This window comes from Globicephala melas, chromosome 14, assembly GCF_963455315.2.
Source record: "Globicephala melas chromosome 14, mGloMel1.2, whole genome shotgun sequence".
Classification (NCBI taxonomy): domain Eukaryota; kingdom Metazoa; phylum Chordata; class Mammalia; order Artiodactyla; family Delphinidae; genus Globicephala; species Globicephala melas.
Genome location: NC_083327.1, coordinates 42,022,482 through 42,048,138, shown reverse-complemented (window position 1 = coordinate 42,048,138; position 25,657 = coordinate 42,022,482). Strand labels below are relative to the sequence as shown.

Below are 25,657 nucleotides of genomic sequence, written 5' to 3'. Positions count from 1 at the left end.
TATTACTCAGCCACCAAAAGGAATAAAATTGGGTCATTTGTAGAGACGTGGATGGATCTAGAGACTGTCATACAGAGTGAAGTAAGTCAGAAAGAGAAAAACAAATATTGTATATTAACGCATATATGTGGAACCTAGAAAAATGGTACAGATGAACCGGTTTGCAGGGCAGAAATAAAAACACAGATGTAGAGAACAAATGTATGGACACCAAGTGGGGGAAATGGCGGGGTGAGGGCGGTGTGGCAGTGGTGGTGGTGGGATGAATTGGGAGATTGGGATTGATATATATACAGTAATATGTATAAAACAGATAACTAATAAGAACCTCCTATATAAAAATAAATAAAATAAAATCCAAAAAATAGAAAGAAATCACATCATAACACAGGCTTAAAATGGAAAGCTGTTTATTTCTGTATCACATTGGTCAAGTCAGAGGTAAAGTTCCAAGGCAAGCTGAGAGGCTGTGCAGCCGTCAGGGGTCCCTGTACACTTCATGGGCACAGGCTTCTCTCAGGCCCTGAGGCAGCCCCTTACCCTTACAGTCCAAGAGAGTAGAGCAGCAGGATGAAGGAAGAGACCAAAAAGTGGGCAAAGAGGGAGAGCCAGCTGTTTCTTAAGAAAGGTTCTTAGAAGCTTGCCACAAGGAAGTCTAAGACCAGGCTGCATGTGGCACCCATACATATCAGTACATTTTAGAGTCTGGGCAGAATCTGCCACCTATGAAAAACAAAGAACAGCACTCACCAAACTCTAAGTGAACATGTACAGACTGTCCAGAGACAGTAACCTCTTAAGAAGCAGAAAATCTCACCACTTTTTCCTGATTGCTTTCTATGGAAAAAAGGTGGCCCAGAAAGGCTTGAACAAGAACCTTTTTCTTACAGAAAGTCCTGAAACCAAATATTAAGAATACAGGCTTGGGACATTATGGTGAACAGTCATTTTTATACACACTTTGGGGTATTATCAGGGTACCAGAATTGATGAAAATCTTGTGATCAATATGCAGAGGGGCTGGTGGTGGGCTAGAATGCCCATAATGTTATCTGAGTTTTCTAAACACACTGATCTAATCCCAGCTAACCTCCCTCATTCCCCCTCTCTTCTCTTCAACTGTTCCAGGGTTTCTCTAATTTGTTTTGGTTTTTAATGCAAGAATTAAAGTTAAATTAAAACTAAAATGGAATTAAATTTTAAATTAATTAATGGACTTAATTCAAGAATGAAAATTAAAGTGCACTCTGTCCTCTAGTCCACTGGTTTCTAAATGTGGTCCCCACCAGCATCACTTGGGAACTGATTACAAATGCAAATTTTGGGGCCCCACCCCAGACCTACTGAATTCATCCAAGAAATTCTGAGGCACAATAAACTTTTGGAACCAGTTCTTTAGTCCAGTGATTTTCAACCCTGGCTGCACACTGAAATCACCTAGAAAACTTGGAGAAGTACCACTGTCTGGATCCCATCCCCGAGGTTCCAATTTGATTGGTTTAGGACGTGGTTTGGGGTCTGGGAACTTTTGAAATTCCTCACATGACTGTAAGGAGAAACCAGGGCTGAGAACCATTGCTCCTGCCGCTTATGTCATCTGAGCCTTTATGGCCAAATAAAGTCATTCAAATCAACTATGTCTTGGAGTGGTGGGGAACTAGTCTTCCTCCCAAATAGAGATGTTGAAGGTAGTGTAAGCTTTTCCCCGTCCCTGTGACTCAGGTGGGAAGGACTGAGTTCCTCCTTCACCATTAGCCTTGGTTGGAACTCAGCCCGGCCCTCACTCTTCTTTCCCTGCATCTCCACAGCCTTTTCTTGTTCTCCTTCCCCACCTAGCCTGTAGTTTTAGTCAGTTATGCTAATTGAGGTAGGGTGGGATAGGTACTTAATCAGTTTAGTCCAAGAAGACCACAGTGGAAAGAACATTATGTATAAAACGTATTGCTTGGAGGGATAGTGAGGGAGAGGCAGAGGTAGATGTGAAAAAAAGAGTAAGAGGTATGATTCCGTCCAAGTTTGGGTGGGGAGGTATTTTATTAAGGATTCCCAGATTGGGGTAGTAAGGGCTGAGGGCTGGAAAGCTGAAATTTGAGAAGGGCTGTTGGAAGGGAGGTGGGAGGTGCAATAATAATTGTTATTATCCTAATATACCAATTAGATTCAGAATTGTAATTATCCTCATACTACTATTGCTTTTTGAGGCAACCAGAGCTCTGTTCCCCAAATTGACTCCACCTTTACCCCCAGAGCCAATTAAAACCTTTCCGTATACATCAGTCCACACCACAATTTGCAAGTGGGAGGGGTTAGCTGGGGGATGGGAAGAAGGAGGGAAGGAACTTACACAGATGTGTGAGGGGGATGGGCACACCAAGATGCTTTCTTCTATCAATCCATAAGTAATACCAAACAATTGTTTCATTACTAAAAGACTAGTCAAAATGCAATACCTCTTCCTGAATAAGTTTAAAGTATTTTAAAAACTGGGATTAAAAAGATGTTTCCAACATGGTAAGGAGTATGTTAAATAAATAGCCAACCTCACACGTCACCAAAGATACTAGATGGTGTCACTAATTGGCAACAAATAGCACAGTCTACAAGCTAAACAATCGAGGTGAATTATCAAATTTAATCCATATAACAATCCTAAAGGCTGGGTTTCTTATTAATCCCTGTTTACTAAGTAGGAAACTGAGGCATAGAGAAGTTGGATAACTTGTCCAAAATCACATAACTGAAAGTAACAAAAATAGGATTTGAGCCCTGGGAAGCTGGCTCTGGTGGAAAGAAAGCTAGTGCTCCTGGAGAGGAGTGAGGGGAGAGTGTGGGGGAGGGCATCTGAGAGAATTTATTCCCCCTGACCTATTAATCCTTGCAGGGTTTAAGACAGGAATGACCTGATGGATAGTTTAAAAGAATCATTTTGGTGCCCGGGTGGAAGTGAACTATGGAAAGATGCGGGTGGAGCAAGGAGGTTAGGAGGCTGTCACAACCGTCCAGATGGGATACGTGTGAGGTTTAGATTAGGGCTGTAGCAATAGACATGCTAAAGAGTTGGATATGTGAAATATTTTGCTAAGGAAAAATACCGATTGACAACAGGATGAGAATGTGACCCAGCCCCCATCATTTCCCCTGGGCCACAGTGATTCAGATAGGAAAAAAAGAAACAGGCCAATCATTGGCCACTGGCATTTTCCCTTAATGTTTGATGAAGAAAAAAATCACTCAGGTCCTTTAGCTGGGATGAAGGAAAGCTTAGAACTTAAATCCCCCTGAAGAAGAGACAGAAAGTCCCTTAAAGCAAATGGTCCTTGAGAGAAGCTGAAATATGCAGATTATAATATATACTGTTACCTCTAGTCCTAGGAAACTGGGGCTGCCTTCTCTTTAGCACTCAAAGACATGAGAAGCCCAGGGACCTTCCCAGCTTTTCAAATTGCACTTCTAACCTATTGGTGAGTTCTGAAATCAAATTAGTGTGTGAGACCAGCATTTTTTCTAATAAAATATAATAAAATAAAATTATAGTGTTATTACTTGTCATAGGTATTGTCTCAGAAAACTTTTGTTTCAACAATACAAACACCTGTTAAGGTGGATTGGGGTGGTCCCCACCTAGGCCCAGTGGCAGAGAAGGGCAAGGAGACCCCTGAAATAAAATCATATGGATCAAAAGGGAATAACAACAACAACAAAACACCACAACTGGACTGTCCCTCATCTCCAATGGAGCTGGAAAGAAATGGGAGATGACAATTCTGTTAGGGAACCATTAACCGAAACCGCTCACACTGGCCAGGCACGATGAGTTGTCTCACCACAGGAGGTCCCGATAAAGAACATGGTGCTGCCACTGAAAACTAACCAGGAGAATTCGGGATGGGCCAAAAGGAAGGAGGAGACGCCATCCCATAATATTGTCCTACCAACTTCCCAGAATCCTTTGCGCTAGACTCCAGCTTGGCTGAGAGATATTGGCACCACCAGGAAGGACCCTGAGTCAGACCAAATATGGGCCAAGCAAGATGATTGGCCAGAGACAACCCGGAAACTAACCTATTACCATAAAACCTAAGACTGCGAGCCACGTGGCAGAGCAGTTCTCCTGGGTTCCCTTACCCTGCAGCTCTCCGCCCAGCCATAGCCCCTTCCCAATACAGTAAGTCCCCTACATACGAACGAGTTCCGTTCTGAGAGCACGTTCGTAAGTCCAATTTATTCGTAAGTCCAACAAAGTTAGCCTACGTACCCAACTAACACAATCGGCTATACAGTAATGTACTGTAATAGGTTTATAATACTTTTCACACAAATAATACATAAAAAACAGACACACAAACTAAAGAAAACATTTTTAATCCTACAGTACAGTACCTTGAAAAGTACAGTAGTACAGTACAACAGCTGGCATACAGGGGCTGGCACTGAGTGAACAGGCAAGAAGAGTTACTGACTGGAGGAGGGAGAGGAGGTGGGAGATGGTAGAGCTGAAGGATCGTCAGCAATAGGAGATGGAGGGCAAGCTGCAGTTTCACTCACACCTGACGTTGATGGCACAGGTTCTGGTTCCTTGCTGGATTCCATTCTATCTACCCTCTTGAAAAAACGATCCAGTGATGTCTGGGCAGTAGCTCTTTTTTTCTCGTCATAGATGACACGGTAGTGCTGGATTACATTCTGATCGGCTGCTGCAACCTTCATGTACCGTTCTACGTTCGGGTCCTATGACTCAAAAACTAACAGTGCCTCCTCAAGTAAAGAAAATCCCCTTGCCATTTCCTGTGTTGTGAATCTCTTTGGTTCTTCAGTTACTTCTTCTTCCTATTGTCTCTCTTTGTCCCTTCTCTGCGCCTGCAGTTCCATCAGGACTTCATTAGTAAGCTCCTCGTGTTGCACAGCAAGTTCCATCATTATCACTTGGCGCTTCTTAGCAGTACCAACTACATCACCGCTGCTTTTACGCTTGCTTCTGGACAACTTGGGCTTGAAATAAAGATACCGTACTACTGTACTCTATACGGTACTGTACAGTAAAATACACAAAAGCACAACCACTTGTAGAGGATGCACGTACGTGACAATGTATGCCAGACATGTAAACTAACTTACGTGATTGGACATGTGAACGTACATTTGCATCTTTGAAAGTTTACAACTTGAAGGTTCTTATGTAGGGGACTTACTGTAAAGTCTTTTGCTTTGTCAGTACATATGTCTCCTCAGGCAATTCATTTCTGAGTGTTAGACAAGAGCCCACTCTTCGGCCCTGGAAGGGGTCCCTCTTCCTGCAACAATTCTGGGTCTCTTTGGAAAGGAAGTCAAAGTCAGAGTCCAGAACATGTCCCAACCCAGCATTCCTAGGACAGATGCCACCTTGGAAGTGGCTGACTCAGTAAAATTTTAAAAATACAACCCGAAAGCCCCTGAATGGTTTGAAAAGGAGCCATCATGAGCATTTAAGACTGGGGTGTGGGAAACTGCAGTCTAGGACAGTGTGGGTGTGATGGGGGGAGGGGCACAAATTACAGATAGGTTGTGAGAGGATCCAGTGTTCCACAGTCATTTCCCTCCTTATATAATTGATTCCAGAAGGTCCAGAATCTTAGAGAAACTGTTACTGGACCAAACTTGGGTCTGCTCACCCGTGTGTAGTAAAGTCAATCTATTGACAACGAGTTGTGGTAGAGGCAAGTGCAACGTTAACTGCAGGGCACCAAGCAAGGAGTCCAGGACAGATACTCTCTGACTGACCCTATTGGCACCTTTTTGGCCATGATATATACAATACCACTTTGACAACCACCCAATATGCCAATTATTGAACATCCTTATTAGGACAAACATGAATCACCACTAACACTACCTCAGTGAAAGGTTCTTTGTCTTTCAAGAAAGTAAAAATAAAAAACAGTTCTTTCCCAGTACATTTGTCTCTCTCATTTAACTTTCATGTCAAAATATCTCACTCTGGCATCTCATTCTTCTTTTTCCCCAGACAGTTATCATTATCAGGAATTATACTATAGAAAAGGCATGAAATAATGAAAAAGGCATTGTTCCTATCCACAAAATGTAATAATTTAATTTATAATCTAAAACTCCCCATTGTATATACTACAGAATAAATGCAGTGTAGTCTCTAATCATCACAGCTGTTTGGCTGAGAGATATAATTATCCCCAAGTAAAGACTGAAAAACTGAGGCTTTAAAGTGCTTAATAACACCCCCTACACCCCATAGGTATTTAGCTGCAAGGTCTACAAAATACGCCTTCAAATCAATTAAAATTGCTTAGCTACAAAGTCTACAAAATTGTCTCTTCTTGGGTCATTCTGACATTTCTCACATCAGAGATCTCATTCACCTCACAGGAGTTTTCTAGGAAGGGATGAGTTCCTGATGGACAGATGGTTAGGGGGCCACCATTATCACCTTCTCCGGGGAGCTCAGGACTAAAGAATGGACACAAAGGCTCCAAACAGGAGAAATTACTGTGTATGTAGATGAGGGCATCATTGCTAACATCAAAAAACTTGATTTCTTCCAACTCAATATCTAGAAAAATTCCTACTTGGCTAAGGCCAGGGCTTGCAGGAATTCTGGTTTCTGGGATGGAGCAGGTATAGATTATTCCTGCCTTCATGCTGATGATCCAGAAGCCATGTTCAGAGGAAAAACCGCTCTTCCTCTTCCTGTCAACCGATTTTTTGCAGACCCCCAGAGCCCACTCATTCCCCTCTCCCACTTCTACCACCCAGTAATGACAGCCAGAGGAGAAGCATGGAGTGCCCAGGATACAAGCCCAGTATGCAAATCTCTGGGGATCTTCCATCAGGTTCTGGCAGATCTTCCCACACTGGACACTCCTTAGGTCATCAGAGAGGACAAGAAAGGGGTTGGCGGTGGCTGCATCCAGAGTTATGTCCTCCCAGAACTTCAGGTACTCGTCATTCACATGCAGACCCTGCTCCAGTTGGGAACCATGCTGTGTGATGAGAAGAATCAGTTCTCCAACTTGCCATTCCTCCAAAGGAGGATTCTCATTGACGCCTCGACATACGGGACAGATCAATTTCAGATCCTTCTGTTCTTCCATCCAACTTTGCATGCAATCAAAGCAGAAAGTGTGGGCACAGGAGAGAGCAATGGGGTTGAGGAAAACCTCCTGACAGACTGGACAGGCTGCCTCCTCTTGCAGACGGTTGGCCATGGTCCCTGAAGTTCACTCTTTAGCAGACTTGATCTGAAGCGGCCCTTTATTAGCTTCTGGGAGCGATCGGGAGCCTTCAGTACCTGATCTGCTCTTCAATAGTCAGGATGTACCTAAATCCAATACAAAAATTAAATAATGTAAACCTTTCTGTAGTTTAGACAAGAAAGTGACACTAAGTCAACAGAGAATCATAGCAAAGGCACTGTCTGTGAGGAAAACTATCCAAAATTTAAGTGATCACAAGAAAGAGAAATAGGACAGTTGGACATTGTCTTTTCATGGGGGACAGCTTACCTTGTCTGGAGACTTCTGGGTGAAGTCTTGTCTGCTCTGACCACAGCTTCTCCCCGTAGGAGGTGAGCCAAACTGGGTCTTTTTTTTTTTTCCCAACTGGGTCTTTAACAGGAACCAGGAGCACAGTCTCTACCCCCTAAACAGCATTACTTTGTAAGTCACTTGCAGTTGAAGAAAAAGAATTTCCACACCTAAATACAATCATTAAAAAAAGAAAAGGCCACCTACTGAATGGGAGAAGGCATTTTATATATCTGATAAGGGGTTAACATCCAAAACATACAAAGAACCCATACAACTCAACATCAAAACGAAAAACCCAGTTTAAAAAATGGGCAGAGGGGCTTCCCTGGTGGCGCAGTGGTTGAGAGTCCGCCTGCCGATGCAGGGGACACGGGTTCGAGCCCCGGTCCGGGAAGATCCCACATGCTGTGCAGCGGCTGGGCCCGTGAGCCATGGCCGCTGAGCCTGCGCGTCCAGAGCCTGTGCTCCGCAACGGGAGAGGCCACAACAGTGAGAGGCCCCCGTATCGCAAAAAAAAAAAAAAGTGGGCAGAGGATCTGAATAGACATTTTTCCAAAGAAGACATAAAAATGACCAACAGGCACATGAAAATATGCTCAACATTGCTAATCATCAGGGAAACACAAATCAAAACCACAATATCACCTCACACCTGTTCAAATGGCAGTCATCAAAAAATCTACAAACATGGTACAGCCACTATGGAGAACACTATGTAGGTTCCTTAAAAAATTAAAAATAGAGCTACCATATGATCCAGCAATCCCACTCCTAGGCACATATTCAGAGAAAAGCATGGTTCACAAGGATACATGTACCCCAATGTTCATTGCAGCACTGTTTACAGTAGCCAAGGCATGCGAGCAACCTAAATGTCCATCAACAGATGAATGGATAAAGAAGATGTGGTACATAAACACAATGGAATATTACTCAGCCATTGTAAAGAATGAAATAATGCCACTTGCAGCAACATGGATGGACCTGGAGATTATCATACTAAGTGAAGTAAGTCAGACAGAGAAAGACAGACATCATATGATATTGCTTATATGTGGAATCTAAAAAAATGATACAAATGAACTTACTTACAAAACAGAAGCAGATTCAAAGACTTAGAGAATGAACTTATGGTTACCAAAGGGGAATGGATTGAGGGGAGAGATAGATTGGGAGTTTGGTATTGACATGTACACACTGCTGTATTTAAAATAGATAACCAACAAGGACCTACAGTAATAAATAAATAAATAATCTACAAACAACAAATGTTGGTGAGGATGTGGAGAAAAGGGAACACTTGTGCACTGTTGGTGGGAATGTAAATTGGCGCAGCCATTATGGAAAACAGTATGGAGGTTCCTCAAACAATTAAAAATAAAACTACCATATGATCCAGCAATTCCACTCCTGGGTATTCAAAAGATAATTATAGCTAATGAGAGAGAAATGGGACAGTGGAAACAACCCAGACAGAAATGATTGCTTACATTGATTTGGGGACTTTCAGTTGATTCCCTGAAGCTCTGAAGTCTGCACTTTTACCTCTCCAGGCTTCTTGGTGAAGTGAGTGGGAGCTCTGACAATCTGGCTTTTTATAGTGCCTGGGGCACAGTCCCCGCCCACAATCAGGATCAAAGTCTAGGCCTCAAATCTTATCAAGTGAACTTACTCTTCCGGGGCAAGATGATGGCATGAAATCACATGCCAAATTTCACAGTACTACAGTTATCCTCTTTGAGTTCAACTAGCGAACCTACTGCCATCTGAATGAGATTATCTAATTTCAGAGCTCAACTTTAAACAACAAAATGTTTTAGAGATCAAATACAGAAACACACTACTGAAATCTAATCAAGTCTTGCCTAATGTAATCACATCTCTAGTACAGCTGTTAATGAACAGGATCTAGAAGAGTTTTCATATCCTTTGATTCAGCAATTCCTCTCTTGGAGGGTAGTTATTGAACAGGATAAGAAAGAGAGCAGCCAGGTAAGCCTGTTGCCCTGCCATATTAATAAAACCTCCCTTTACTTTAAGAGAGTTCTAGTTTAAACAATAAATTATATAGTGTCTGTATTGGAAGTAGAAAGAGCAATGAAAATCATAATGAAGGAGAGCTAAGACATCATCAAAAAAGATGAAAACTCTAATTTGAAAAGATACATGCACCCCAATGTTCATGGCAGCACTATCTACAATAGCCAAGACATGGAAGCAACCGAAGTGCCCATCAACAGATGATTGGTTTAAGACAATGTGACATATACATATATATATACTGGAATATTAGTAATAAAAAAGAATGAAATAATGCCATTTGCAACAACATGGATGGACCTAGAGATTATCATACAAAGTGAAGTCAAACAGAGAAAGACAAATATCATACGAAATGGCTTATATGTAGATTCTAAAAAAAAAAAAAAAAGATACAAATGAACTTATTTACAAAACAGAAATAGACCCACAGACATAGAAAACAAACATATGGTTACCCAAGAGGAAAGGGAGTAGGGGAGGGATAAATTAAGAGTATGGGATTAACAGATACAAACTACTGTATGTAAAATAGATAACAGATAAGCAATAAAGATTTACTGTCTAGCACAGAGAACTCTATTCAATATCTTATGATAAGCTACCATGGAAAATAATCTGAAAAAAAGTATATATATAACTGAATCACTTTGCTGTACACATGAAACACAATATTGTAAATCAACTACACTTCAATTCTTAAAAAATTAATTAAAAATAAATCATAAAGGGAGTTGGAAGGTCAATGAATTCCTGTTGCTAAGGGCAATCTAAGAGTAAACACTTCCCTGCAATACATGCATTCTGAATAACCTCCCATTTCCCAGAAGTTTCTTGTCCTTCTTGCAAGGGCAACTGCACATCTTTCATTGTATTTTTATCTGTTGGCTGATTCCATTTTCATAAGTTAAACATCTACAGCAGTGGGTCTCAAACTTTTTAAAATCTTCATCTCAAGACCCTTGACACTCTTAAACCTGAGAACCCCAAAAATCTTTGTGTTTATGTGAATTTTATTTCTCCATATACACACCATTAGAAATTCAAACTGAGGGAAATTTTTAAAGAATTTATTTAATTCATAAAATAAAACCATTATATGTTAACATAAATAGCACAGTTTTATGAAAAAATAACTTTATTTTCCTTCCAAAAAAAATAATAATTAGTGAGTAGAATACCACTCTTTTGCATGTTTGCAAATCACTGTAATTCCTGATTAACAGAAGACAGATGGATTCTCACATCTGCCTCTGCTGCTCTGTTGCGATATGTTGTTTTGGTTGAACTATGTGAAGAAAATTTGGCTTCCCACAGATATTTAGCTGGAAAGTGAAGAACTTGTCCTAATTAGTATTAGATGTCCTAACAGGGCCTCTAATGGTCAGGACCCCTCTGACCATTATTGGAGGACCATTGCTCTACATCATATTTCATAACTCCAAGAGACAGCCCCAAATCTTAGTCTCTTGGCAACCAAAGACCCTAATGACAAACCCAACCATCCTTTTGTATGGCTTCTGCAATCTCAGAACTAATTCATATGACGCAGCTAAATATGAATCATTTTCCTACCTTTGCCCAATTATGATGAGGTTCCTTTCTTTTTTTTTTCTATTTAAATTATTTAACTGCGATGACAATGCCAAATCAGGTTGTTCTCTATAGCACTGTCTGATATCTAATAGGCCCTCAACAGATGCTTAACTATGACACACAGCATCATCTCTCATTGATGTTCATTTTTCAGCCAGCTCTGATTGTGGCTTGATTATATAATAACTGACTCGCTGCTGCCTCTGAGTCTTTGTCTGCTGGGAGAAATATTTCTTCCCCAGAAATACTTTAATTCCAGATTCTTCATTACTATCATAATGCTGAGTTCAGGAAGAAATGCCATTTTTTAAATTTTCAGGTACTGGAAATATTTGGAGCCACTTATCTGTAATGTCTTAATACGCTCATGACAACATATCAAAAATGTGCATGAAGATTTTTTTAATTTTTAGAATAATTTTTAATTATCATTAGTGCTTCTACAAGTTAAGATTAAATCACAAAATGAGCTTGCGTCTGTAGCTTCCTGATTAAAAAAGAAATTGACTTTCACACCTGCTAGTTAGATAAGATGCAGCCTCTGGTGAGGGAGGGGGACATAGTCAGCCCTTTCGGGAATCTAACGTCCCTACAAGAAGATGAAGTGTTTGCTTAAACCACAGTTCACATTTTTCATAAGGCAGCAGCTGTAGTGGGGCAACTTTTCACAATTAGCTTCCATCCCCTGGCATGGGACTTGACTCCTCTCTTCTCTGCAGCCCTGTTATACATTAAAGTGGACCCTTCTGTGTATCTGAAAGAAGATGGAGGGCACCTCTCTGAATTATTAACGACACTAAAGCCCACTAATGGTGCTCTGTGCTCTCCTCTTCAAAAGGAGCCATGCTTTGCAGACCCAGTGAGCTCCACGAAGAGAATATTTTAGGCATTTTAGAATATGTAGAATGTTGCACTTCTGCACTTATTGTAAAGGACAGACTCTACAAAAAATGTCAAGGATAATGAGACTCCATAGTTATATACTTGATAATATGTAATCCGTACTCTAGTCCTATTCAGGACCTCTCATATTTCGTTCCTCTTGTGGGTTTTTTTGTCAAAAATATTGAGAAAAAAATTGAATAATGTTTATGTGTTTTATTCACAAAGTGTGTTCCTATCTGGATAAGAACTGGCCACAGAGTTGCTTATCTACAGCAAATTATCTGTAAAAATAGCAAGTTCTAATCTGGGTCTCTATGTAAATTTCAATGACCCTAGTCCACCCACCCTCAAGTAAAGAAGTAATGCTTAGTCACCCCAAGTAGCCTCACCCTTCTGTCACCTTGTAGGTACCAGAGTCTAAGCAGAGGCCATAGGGGGTCAGTGTGAATTTGCGTGAGTGGTGAGTGTGCAGGAACAATGACAAACATGTGACCCTGCCTCTGGTGCTATTTATCTTTGCGATTTCTAGAGCCAAGTATAAGCGTTTTCAGATTATCCATATGTTTTCTCCTTTGGTTTAGGGCTGATGAAATATTTTTATGTAGGTGAGGAAGCCCGAGTCAAAATAAATTTCCTTTCCCCCTAACTAACTGACGTTCAATGGTTTTTTGGGGTTTTTTTTTGTTTTTTGATATTATTGAACGCAGCCTGCAAATCTCTTCAAAAGACCTGAGCCGCCCCGCCCCGCCCTCGGGAAATCCAGGTAATCAAGGCAAGCCGCCAGTAGTCCCGACCCCGAGCAGGGCTCATCAGCCTCCCGGAGGTCAGAGACTGCAAATCAGGCTCAGGAATAAGGCGAAGATCCAGCCTCGATAACTGCGTCCTCCCCCAAGGCATCCTCCTTGGTGGCTGCCCACTGCTTTCGGATACAGACCAAAATGCTGCCCCTCTCTCTAGCCTCATCTTCTGAAATCCACAAACCCTCCTTTCAGTCCTTTCCCCGTGCTCCCTGCTAATTCAGGACAGGTCAGTTCTCTCTGGCTGGAACCAGGTTCAGCCAGCCACCCAGCTAACACCTAGTCATGGTTCAGATACAGCTGGAGTGTCAGTTCTTCTGGGGAGTGTTCCCCAGACTAGGTCAGAAACCCAGTTTTTTGTTTGTTTGTTTGTTTGTTTTTCTTGGCTGCAGGCGGGATTTTAGTTCCCCGACCAGGGATTGAACCATGCCCCCTGCAGTGGAGGCACAGAGTCTTAACCACTGGATTGCCAGGGAAGTCAGCCCAATTATATCCTCTCACAGCACCCTGCATACTTCCTCCAAGAAAGTTATCACTATGTTAGGTTTCATTTACGGATGTGATCTCTTGATTCATCTGAGGTCCCTCACATTACTAAACAACACTTACTGAGCACTTTTACTGTGTTGCCAGGCATTTTTCTAAGTATGTCACGTTTTCTAGCATTGAATCCTTGCAGCTCAGAAGGTAGGTGCTGTTATCATTTTAACTTCTCAGATGATGAATTTAAAGTTCTACTGTCACCAAGCTGTGTGACCCTGGTGTGTTACTAAACTTCTCTTGATCGCCTACCTCTAGTCTTTCACAGGAGACAGAAATAAACTTCTACCCTGTTAAAATCGGTGTATTTTATGCACACAATCCAATCCAATTAAAGCTCAATTAAAATAGGTGCTAACCTAATTCTTTAGCTTCTAGAACTATATGGATCCATGCTATCTTGATAGTCTCATCAGACTTCATCCGGGGATTGAAAACCCTGGATCCCAGCTATATTTTCTTCCATATTTTGCATTTAGTTAATCATCTAACTGAAGAGACGAATGTGACTCATTGGCTTATCTATACTTCTAAATGTGCTTGTCTACCTGGACATTAACTCTTCAGTTTTTTTACAGTTCTATTAGTGAGTTCTTTGGCATGGTATCATTGCAAGACAAGAAATGGCAATGACTAGCAGAGTCAGCCCAGTTCTGTGTACGCAGTGTAGGATACCTTATGCAGTCCAATGTTTCAATTACTATAAACACAATACGCTGTGCTGCCCGTTGTCATGAGGTAAGTCCAAATAAACTAACCAAAATAACTGTCCTTCTTCAGAAGAGCCAGCTGCACCCTAAGCCTTGCACACAAACATGCAATGATTGCCTGCCATCTTTGAGATATGCACACTGTTAAATACTGAGGCGATCCCAAAACAGGAATGACACTGCTGATGCCCTATATGTTACAGCACCATTAAGGGAAGTAAGACAAATATTTGAGAAAGTAAATAATGAAGTGAAGTAGATAAGACGATCTGTGGTATGTACCGGACTGCTGGTTACTCCTACATCTTTTTTTGTTTGTTTGTTTGTTTGCAGTGCGCAGGCCTCTCACTGCTGTGGCCTCTCCTGCCGTGGAGCACAGGCTCCGGACGTGCCGGCCCAGCGGCCATGGCCCATGGGCCCAGCCGCTCCACGGCATGTGGGATCCTCCCGGACCGGGGCATGAACCCGCGTCCCCTGCATCGGCAGGCGGACCCTCAACCACTGCGCCACCAGGAAAGCCCCTCATACATCTTTAAACCACATCTACATATAGATAACAGAGGACAACATGTTTTCGTCTGTTTTTAGACATCTTCTTTTCAGAACCTTCATACCAATTAATGCTCATTTCTTAAAATAGTATCAAAGACTTTTGAAAGCAATGTCAACTAATCTATTCTACATGAAGGTTAGGGAGGTAATTGGTATAGCTTTATTTCCTAACCAAGCTCTCTTCCCACCCTAAAATAATTCCAATTATCCATGACTGTCCACAGGAAGTGTCCAACAAGTATTACAGATTGATAGTTTGTAATGAATTTCTTTATTGATTCATGTACTCCTACCACAAATAATGTACTACTATACCTCTGTCTCCCATGCCCCTACCATAGGTGCCAGGGAGACATCTAAGTGTCTCTATAGATTTGAGGTATCTACAGTTCTGGATCTCAAGGGAAGGATGTGGGCTGCAGTCTTGGACATAGAAGGGGTTAGCATGGACATGTAAATGGTAACTGGAAGACAGGGACTGATTGGGATTGTCCACAAATCCATGCAGAATAGAAAGGAGGGCCTAGAGCAGAACCCTGAGAAACACCAGCAGTTAAGGAAGGGGAAAAGCAACCCCCAAGAGATTATGTTGAAGACACTGAGGAAAGAGATCCCTGCAATTGACAACACAATTCTGGAATCCAAAGGCCTCCATCCAGTCCAATGGAAGCAACTCTGAGAAGGCCTAGCAGTTCAGCCTAAGTGGGGCCAGAAGAGTGAGTCAGGCCATGAAAAGCCAAAGCCAGGTGTTCCAGGGGACAGTGTAATTGGACACAGGTCTGAACTCTCAATGGACAAAGAGGTCTGGACTAAAGAATATTAGTCCAAGTGAAAAAGGTCAGGCGGCCACACATACTTTCAAACGGAGGTCAGAGCAAAGCTCCCAATTCAAGGACACAAATCCAGATAGGAGGAAAGGGTGGGAAAGTGTGATCGTAGATATGCGTCTACTTAAGTTATTAAATCTCAGTGTAATAAAGTGCTGTACACAATTTATGCATAACATCTCTCCTTTCCTCTAAGAACTTCTATTCTGGGGAAATTCTTAAAAAAAAAAAAAAAAATCTGTTACTGGTGTTGACCAAGGTCTCCTCTGCTAGTGTTTAAGAATGAGCAGCATACTAGAAATTATTTATTTCCTTATTAATGAAGTAGTCACAGTTTTAAAATCTTCAACAAAACTTTAAAATCTTCAACAAAACTATCCCAGATGTCTGTCTCTTCTGTAATAAAACATTTAAATTATCTTACATATATTTTAGGGCTATTGGGAAATAATCAATAAGTTTTAGGGGAGATATTATGCAAAAAAACTTAAAAATGCTTTAAAATAACCAAAGAACGTTCACCTAATTAAACATGGCCTTGAGGGTATACACTGATTCTCAAATTAGTCCAGATATGATGTTGAAAAGTCAAATCACAAAGTATATCCAGCTTGTGCTTATGAAATGTCCAGAGGACTTATCTGTAGGTTGCCCAGAGTGATCTTGTGTCAGGGATTAATAAAAACTGAAGCACAGGGAGGTCAGCACATCATATAACTGAAAGATTATTCCATGTACTGAAGAAGAGTTTTGAAGTGCAGATTTTTTTTCAGGCTTAAATTAAAGAAGATTAAGATTCTTTGGTGTCAGTATAGTTCAAGTAACTTCAGTTACTGATTCGGCAAAACCAAGTTTATGTAGGGAAATCATTTCCTAGGAGGATAACCTCTTCCTCTGACTGGGCTGGAAAAAACAACACTCCTGTCCAGAGATTCCATCTCTTCCCAGTCAGTTGCCCCTGCAAGGCTGAGAGGCAGGAATCTTCATCGCACACTGCCATCTACCGTGTCCCTTGGGGAACTGGAGCCCCAGACTGCAATATTTTTGATTCTAACCCTGAAGGCAAGCAGGAAACCAATCGATGAGCGTCACTTTCCTTTCACTTGTGGGAGGTTTTATGACTATAAGAAAAAGATATAAATGAGAGATGTGCACTTATGCAGTTAGATTCATTGAGATCCATAGGACGATGATTTTAGGAACAATGGGGTAAAATTAGACAAGAAATTGTCTCACTGAGGGGAAATCAGTTTATAAAATCTGTGATCACTTTCTTGGTATCACAGAGAACAGGCAAAATGGCATTCTGTTTTGGCTTTTTTAAAAAATCAAATCCCGAAGCACACAACTCTAAGATGACTGAATTATGTACATGTAGAAAAAAAGAAAATCTTCATGTAGGTCTGTTTTATTTGCTCTTCCAGGATTATCAGAAATCAATTGTTCAAAGCTCAACAGTCTATATTTGGTCCATCCTCTCCTATTTTTCATCTTGGTACCTAATTTCTGGTCCTTTCTCTGCAGTAGTGAGGTAGTAGCAAGGAAAGAGACAATGCATAACACTGAACTGTCACACATAGGCTTGTTAGCTGAGATTGTCAGCATTTTTGGTGGGTCAGTGGGGAAAAAGATTTTGAAATTCAAATAGAATTTCATCATGGATGTAATTCACCAAATCACCAATGCTACTAATACCTGAATACTGGGTGAATTTCAATTTAATCGTTAATTATAATCTGTGCCTAGTACATGGTTGGCACACAACTAGTAGCTAATATTAGTGACCCCCGGTAAAACCAGCTTTGCAAGGAGTTGGCTGGCTGCTGAGAAGTCCTGTGCATTAGGAGAGGGCTTGAAATGCCACGATTCCAAATATATATTTTTTCCCCTAACATGTTGGGCATGGTCTTGTAAAAACTACTCTGGGGAGAATAATAATGTAGGATGAGTCCTTGAGTAGGTAAGTAAGAATTCAGTCCCTGGGAAACAAGTATCTGAAAAGAAATAGGAGTCACAGCAGCACAGTGTGGAAAAGAGCAAGGGAGAGGGGACTCCCGCCGTGTGATTTTGTTCAGTGATGGTTCTTACCCTCTTGTTCCTCAATCCAAAAGACTGAGAGGGCTCCAGCATGATTTTTTTTAAGTTAATTATATCAAAGGAATGGGTGGTTTTGTTTTGCTTTGTTTTGTTTTTTGGCAACCAGTTTTACTGAAAGAACTTTTGCAAGAAAGACTCGTTCTTGAGCCTTCTGATATCTACAGATCTTCCAGAAACGGTCTAAAGTCGCTTTTCAAGGAAAGGTAACAGTGCAAAGACACAATCTATGCCTCAATTAAGGGAGAATTCAGCACAAATTCTGCACTTCAGCTAATCTAGCTATTCCTTTCTCCTGCAGGCTGATCTGACAGTTCAAAACAACCCAGTTCCTTAGAGTTAGACAAGGCTTCAAACCTCTAACTGTGAGCACCCACCCACCACGGCTCTCACTGCTCAAGGGACTAAACAAAATCACCGATTTCTCTCTCCCCCAGAGTGAGATGCGTTTGTAGAAGAGGGAAGTTTTTCATCCTTTCTCGTGATCCAAATATAATTTCCAGGAAGGCCAAAGCCACGCAAAATGTCATTTGGACCCCTAATTTTAAGCACCTGCCAGTATCATGTTCAAACAAGTTTGGCCAGAAACTTTCCAAGCCTCTGCTTTTCCCTCCTCTCTGCATGTGCTTGTCCAAGGTGCTCACCTCTCACAGCTAGACACACCTCCCACCACCTCGGCCATTACCCCAGGCTAAGCCACCATTATCTCTGGCCCCAACTGCTAACAACAGCCTCCTAACTGGTGGCCCTGCATCACTCTGTCCTCCTTCCAGTCTTTCTGTTACTCACACCCACCACTCCCTGCCTCTTGGTTAAAACTCTTCAGAGCATCCCCATTGTCCCTAAGATAAAGACCAAAATCCTTACCCAGGCCCACACAGCATGTATTGCCCAGTGTCTGGACACTGTCTACCTCTATGGTCTCAATCCCCACCATTCTCCCCCTTCATTCTCTATACACGGTCCTTCCGTCAGTTCTATGATGTGCTAAGCCCCTCCCCGCAGTGCTGGAGCATGTACTGATGAAATGCTCTTTGGGCCTGAAAGGGGTCCTTTCTCATTTAAACATTACTTCTCCTGCAAAGCTTTCCCTGGGCTCAGGCCCAAGTCTCATGCCTTTGATAAACTATCTTATTGAACCTCATTCATTTCCTTTGGAGCACTTATCCTAGCATATAATTATTATTAATAGTGTATCTTTACTACTACCAAATAATCGAATTATTGAATGTGATTATTCATTTATAATCCAGCTCTCCTAGTAGACTATGAGTTCCATGATGAAGAGCAGTTTAAAAACAACATAAGGACAGAGATGATTGAGGGAGAGGGAGAGAGCGAGAGAAAGAAAAGAAGGCAAATGTTAAAACAAAAAACTCTAGCCTAATATTGATTTGGAGTTCATGTTGGAAAAATTCCCTATTGCTTGTTGCTCAGGCCCGGCGAGTCCACAAGTTCACCATTTGGCCTCAGAGTATAAATTCAGCTACTCTGACATCTTCTAATGATCTGTCTTTAGTCTGGCTTCAACTAAAGTTTTAGCTTACAGGAAAAGTTTTACTCTCTGAAAAAGTGTGTTAGAGCAAGGAATTTCTTACAGATGTCCCTTACAAAGTATTCCAAGTTCGTTTCTCTCAATTAATTTTTCAATCAATTTCTATATCCACTTCACTATATTTTTAATTTAATTTGCAAATAAAATGGCATTTGCATTTTCTTGACTATATCCCTTCAATTACCACCCATTTTCATTTCTAGAATCTCAATTATGTTATGATATGTGCCACAATAATTGCATTGTAAAAAGTCATGAACCATGATAATAGGGAGGCTATTCATAAAAAAATTCCCTCACTGTCTACTCACACTAAGGGCTTGATTCATAAATTTGAAAGAAAAATTCCATGATTATGTGAGCTGGTGGAAAATCATTGTGTTTTAATAGGTCATATAGCCTAGGGACTGGGCATATACACATGTGGCGGTTTTTGAACATGGTTTTAAAGCAAATCTTTGGGGCTTCTTACTTTAAGAATATCAAGGGTAGTTTGATATAAATTCACATTTTTTTTAAAGACTCCTCAGTCACAGATTTGACCATTCTGCTATTTTGCTGGGTCATCATTTTTGACCATCTGACAGTTAGCACCAGGGTCCATAAAGACTGGTTTTCAGCAGCTCATTGGCAAGATGGATAACTTCAAAATCCTGCCCCAATTCTTTGATACCTCTGAAAGACTCACCTCTCTGTCCATTACTCAGTACTTTGCCACTTGTACTGCTTTCTCAAAAAACATTCTGTAATTCAATTCCTTTCCATTGGAACTTTGATAATGCTGTGCTGGGCACTCTGCTGTGTAATGTAGGGGAGGGGTGGAGGAGTAAGATGTGCCCTTCTGGTTTCTAGGGGGAATGAGATTCAGCAGGAATAGAAGACATGTGTATACCTTATTCTCACATCAGCTAGAGTATGGCATATTGCATATGCAAGTTATAAACAAAGTATTGTCCTGGCTTCCTTATTCATTTTTCTAGCATAATTAGAGGTTTCTTCCTCATGATTCAAATGTTTTTTTCCCTCTACTCCAAGAGTAGGGCAGCTGCACATTATGTTGTGGTTTAAAAAATAATAAGTTGGAGACATCAAGCCATTTTGCTCTAAATACTTTTTTAGCATGTGGCTCTTAAGAACAAAGGAATTCTCCTTCACAGTGACAATATCATTATCACAATCAAGAATCAAGGTGTAAGGGTCTACATTCTATATGCTTGTCATATCTCTAAAATCTCCTGATTCTAGAACAGCCCACCATCACCACCACCACCACCACCTTCTTGTTTAAGCTTTTAAGGACACCAACATTTTGATAAGTCCATGCCAGTTGACTTGTAGAATGCCCCCCCATCTGGATCTGTCTAATTGTGTCCTCATGGTTAGGTTCAGGTCAAACTGCACCATCATTTTTAAAAGTGGATCACAATAGTGTTTACTGCTCATTGTATCTTCCAGTGATAGACAATTCTTTAAAAGAAATAGAGACTATGAGTTGACCTTTTTGAATAAAGTATCAAAGAGGTAAAAAATTGTGGATTTGTTTGCTGCCAGATTCTTTAGTTTAGGTTAGGACAGTGTATTCATGAGGTGCGTGTGAATCTTGAAATTTCTGAGCATGTTTCAAACGATTCATCCAGCCTTTAGAGATTTACTCGAAAACTCCCTTTTCTTCCTCCACTGAGAGATTTTTGAACTTGAGAATTTAGAAAGTGATTGTTCATTATCCAAACCCTTTTAAAAGAGAAAAAGGAGTGGGCAGCACTGTAAACGGGGAATCTTAGTTGCTGGGGTAAGAGACAAAATTTATGACTTTCCCACTGATTCCTTGGCCAATTTTGCCCCTCCTCTGTCCCCACTTCTCCAGAGATTAAAACATGCTTGAATTGGAGTAGTCGTTTACTTCCTTCTGTTCAGTGCCAGTTCTCAGAGGAAAACATCCATTTTGCTCTTTGATTCTTGTAGCCCAGAGATGGCAATGAAAGAACCTGCTGCTTCCTCCAGTATCAGGATTTTATTTGGGGGGCTGCAAGTCAGGAAAGAGAATTAAAGGGTGTGTGTGCATCAAGCGTGCGTATGAGAATGATTTTCCCCAGGGCCAGTTAGCTGTCCTGGAGCCAGAGGCAACCATTCATCCACCTTAAATTGCACCAGGAAACAGAGATGGCTGGAGGAAGTCACTAAATGGCCCTACCACTGGCTGCCTGTTTTCATTTGTCTTTTTAATAGGGGATATCCTAGAAACGGATGCAGTTTTCTGATTCCTCCTATAGGGGGAGTAAAAGATGCACCTCTCAGTGGGTCAATGAGCTGTAAGAATGTGAATAATCTCCCATTAAAAACGAAGCGAGTTGGGGCTTGCCTGGTGGCGCAGTGGTTGAGAGTCCGCCAGCCGATGCAAGAGACACGGGTTCGTGTCCCGGTCCGGGAAGATCCCACATGCCGCGAAGCGGCTAGACCCGTGAGCCATGGCCGCTGAGCCTGCGCGCCCGGAGCCTGTGCTCCACAACGGAAGAGGCCACAACAGTGAGAGGCCCGCGTCCCGCAAAAAAAAAAAAAAAAAAAAAAAAAAAAGCAGAGAGTTGAACTTACTCTCATATTACTATGGCCCTATAAAACCAGATACAAAGATACAGTCATTAATCATAAGTTCTATTTCTAAGTACTGAGTGGATGATGAAGATGAAAGGACTCTAGATACAGACATGGAACCTATTCAGACATCTGACGCTCAAAATGTAGACTCAACTCAACCCATCCTGGTCTGAGAATGTTTACTTTTGACATTCATCTTCAGGTTGTAAGAAAAAGAAACATGAAATAAAGCACATGAATAAAACTTTCTGAACTCCTCACAACATGAAATCAATAAATTTGCTCTAATTTATGGTGACCTCCACACATAAGTTCAAAATCAACCTAATTTGGTTCAGTTACATATTATTATCCTATTTGTATAAAGGAGCCAACAGATCTCTGGTAATTGCACTAACTTATCAGAAATAAAATTTGAACTTACCTTTTTTTTAAAACAAATATTGGCTCACTTTAATTATAAGGACAAGTTAAATAAAAATTTTGTGATTCAAGAAATTCAAATGTGTTGAAATTTTGTATGTTTTTGAATCTTCTTTTTAGTTGTAATACTTTTATTTTTTAAAAATCTTTGGTAGCCATCAAAACTAGACATCTAGTTATTTTAAAACAGTCTTAGATGCCCTAAAATCTTGCTAAATATTCCTCTATTACTAAAAATTTGAATTGGCTCTGTCATGACAAATTCAGAAAAGCACCTTTTTTTCTTCATTTTTAAAATAATTCCTAGGACATTTACAGTTAGAAAAACCTAAAACATGATAAGATATTGGTGAGCTGCTACTGCAAATTGGAAAACTAATATTTCATTTTAGAATGCTTCTTTATATAATTAAGTTAGCTCATAACAATTAAATTTTCTCTTTGAAATGAAAAATCCATACTAAGTACTTTACATGTGTTATCTGATTTAACCCTCCTAACAATGAGAAATATTATCAATCCCATTTTAAAATGTGAAGAAACTGGGGCATAGAGGGGTTAAGAATCTATGGAAGCACAAATAGTAAGAGACAAGCTAACTCAAAAATCCTTACGCTTTAACACCCAGTCCTGCCTTCAACAAACTTTTAAGTGATGGTAGAGGGAGAGGAGCCCACGTGAGAGAGAAGCACAACCAGGTTAAGGAGAGAACCGGAGGACACAGTGTTGGAGGAACCAAGGAAATACATAGAGTGTTTTAAGAAAGAGAGTGTGGTCAGCTTTGCCAAGTGCAGCACACAGATCCTCAGAGATAAAGACTAAGAAAGGTCAATTGCATCTGGGTTGTGAGGTCATTATTGGTGACCTTATTGAGAGCAGTTAAGGAATGGTGGGTTCCAAGGTCAGATGCCTGTAAGAGGTAAGAAAGCAGAGTTAGGGGTCTAGCCCACTCCTTTGAAAATTTTATATTCTCAAAGAAAAGAGAGACTTAATGGCTAGAGAGAGAAATGGCCTCAAAGCCAGTTTACTTTTTTAGAAACCTGTGGAGAAGGAAGGTTGGAGAGTGAGGAGGGTAGGGCAATGACTGTAGGAATAAAATGCTAGAGAGTTCCACAGTGGCCTATGGGTCACTGATTTAGGTCACTGACTTAGGTCAGTGGCCTAGAGGACTTGGACTTGAGAGGGAGAAAGCCATCCTCTGAGATAGGAAGGCAGTGCATGGGAGCCAGTGTGGATGTGGACAGAGGGAGCATGTTGACACATAGCTGGTGGTTGATGGAGGGCTTACCTGGGACCTAAATGTCCTCAGTATAGGGACAGCAAGATCATCTTTGGAGACAGAGGGCAGTAAAAGGTGTCAGAAGGAGCCTGGTGAGTTTGTGGGAAATCATTACGGTAACTGGAAGGTGCCAACTCTGAACAAGTGAAAGCACTAAGAGGAACTTCTGAGGACCCAGCTAAGACTGGAGACCAATTGTCTGCAGTGGCCCTGATCTGCCAGGCGTCATGTCTTTTCATCCAGAGTGTTTATTCTCCGGAGCATGGGAGCAGAGGAGGCAGATAGACTCAGAATTCAGTTGTGCTGTGCAGAAGCAGTGAAATTATGTAGTGATCAAGAAGTAAGACGACTGGCAAAAGTCATTACGATTCTCAACCATGCTATTCAGTCTAGGAATAAAATGAGTTGCTGGTGAGGTCCTTTCTCCCTGTTCCGTATTTTGCAATGGCTCCATTCAAGACCTAGGGAGCCAGAAGTTAAATCATATGCCCAGGATATTTCCTAGAGAGTTCAAGGATTTCAGAGTTTGGGAGCTTGACCTACAAACACTGCTCCTGTTGTGTAAGGAAATGAACTTTTAAATCAGATCCTTACATCAAAACATCAGAAACCAAGCAATGCACACTAACCTCTACACAACCTGTGGAGAAATGGATGGGTATGCCTCTCAATTCAGGACAATATTTGGAGTGTGGTCCTCAGTAGGAATTTCTCCCCTGGACTGTCTCAGTCAAGAATGTGTCCGGTTTTGACAATCACACTGATATAACAAAAGTCTTCCCTTGGTTCACATCAGTGACAGAAACGTCATATTTCCTTATCAAAATAAAAGAATCTTAGAGTTGGAAGAGAGGTTTAAGATCATTTAAGTCACTTTTTTTTAGTTTCCAGAAAAAGAAACTGCAGTTCAAGGGAGTAACACATTTTGTAAAAAAAAAAAAAAAAGTCAGAATAAGAACCTCATCCTGCTATCCCTCAAATTGGAACTTAACTTTTTGTTTGTTTCCTTTTTAAAAAATTATTTATATGTCTTATTCTTATAAACTTAAAAATAAGCATTTTAAAGCATTTTAGAAGCCACCTAGAGATATTGTTCAGGAAGTAATTTGCAGGCACTGATAAATTAGACTGAGTAAGAGATTGTAATTTTTGCAGATTTTATATAACTGAGAGCAGGGATTCATAATGAGGTAGTACAGACTAAAATCTTTATTCCAAAACTTACTGAGTAGCTAAGTTATTGTTAACTTCTCTACATCTCTATTTTCTTTTCTGCAAAATAGGTAAAATAATACTATTTTACAAGGTTTTTATAAAAACTCTATGCAGAGTACCTAACAGAGAATATGAAACGCAGGGAGTATTTAAAAGAACGGCTATGGCTGTTGTTAGGAAAGGCTTTGCTGAAATTCTCTGTGATTACAGAGAAAACAAACAGTGATTACTCTTCAGATCAAAAGCCGTCCTGGGGCTCAGAGCTGGCTTCCTCTGAATCAGCAGGAAAAACTCCATCTCTGAGCACATATATTTTGCATTTCAGACTCAAGGACATCCAGTCTGTAACATCTCCAAATGCCAAGGTTTAAATTAAAGATGTTTTATTTGCGTTTTAACCACCAGATGGTGGGGGCGGCTCCCTCAGCGTGCCTGCCTCTCATCTCAGTCTGGGGGACCCGGAATGCATGCTGCTCCCAGCCCAGCCCAGGCCCCGTTAGCGCTCACGCCTTGCCTCTTCCATAGCACTTAGCACAGTGTTGATTTTTGTCTGTCTTCCTCAATACATCATGAACGCCTTAAGGGCAAAAAATTAATCTCACTCCGATTAGTATTCCCAGTCATTAGATAACAAATATTTGTTGAGTGATGAATAAGTAAGACTTGCCTCAGCCTTGCCTTGTCTTCAGCTCTTCAGAACACTCAAGTTCTTCAATAACTAATGGGCACTTCAGCTGAGGTGCCTTCACTTACATCAGAGAATGAGCCCAACAACTGCATGCTCTGCTTCTCTTCCATCCAACATGTCCTGGTTTCCAGCTGGTTCCGTGAGCTTCCCTGTCCAGTGAGAAGAAGCTTTGAATAGGAAAGGAATTATAAAAGAACTAGGCTGCCTAGCGCATATCCCAGTAAAATTTAGGTGTTTGGAACAGAACAGAGTTAGTGTCAAAGAAACTCAAATTCTTCAATATGCCAAAAGGTAAATAAGTTGATAGGTCAGCATGTACATTCTAA

At 40.9% G+C, this 25,657-nt stretch overlaps 1 protein-coding gene across 1 annotated transcript; it reads right to left on the bottom strand.

The window, feature by feature from the left end:
* Positions 1-6,311: 6,311 nt before the first annotated feature.
* RFPL4B (ret finger protein like 4B) lies at positions 6,312-7,217 on the bottom strand. Its single transcript, XM_030882780.2, has one exon. It carries the CDS (start codon positions 7,215-7,217, stop codon positions 6,312-6,314), a length of 906 nt encoding a protein of 301 aa, XP_030738640.1.
* Positions 7,218-25,657: the final 18,440 nt, after the last annotated feature.

Bases quoted from the DNA above. Each gene is read 5' to 3' on its own strand.
- RFPL4B (XM_030882780.2), bottom strand. From the start codon at position 7,217: ATGGCCAACCGTCTGCAAGAGGAGGCAGCCTGTCCAGTCTGTCAGGAG.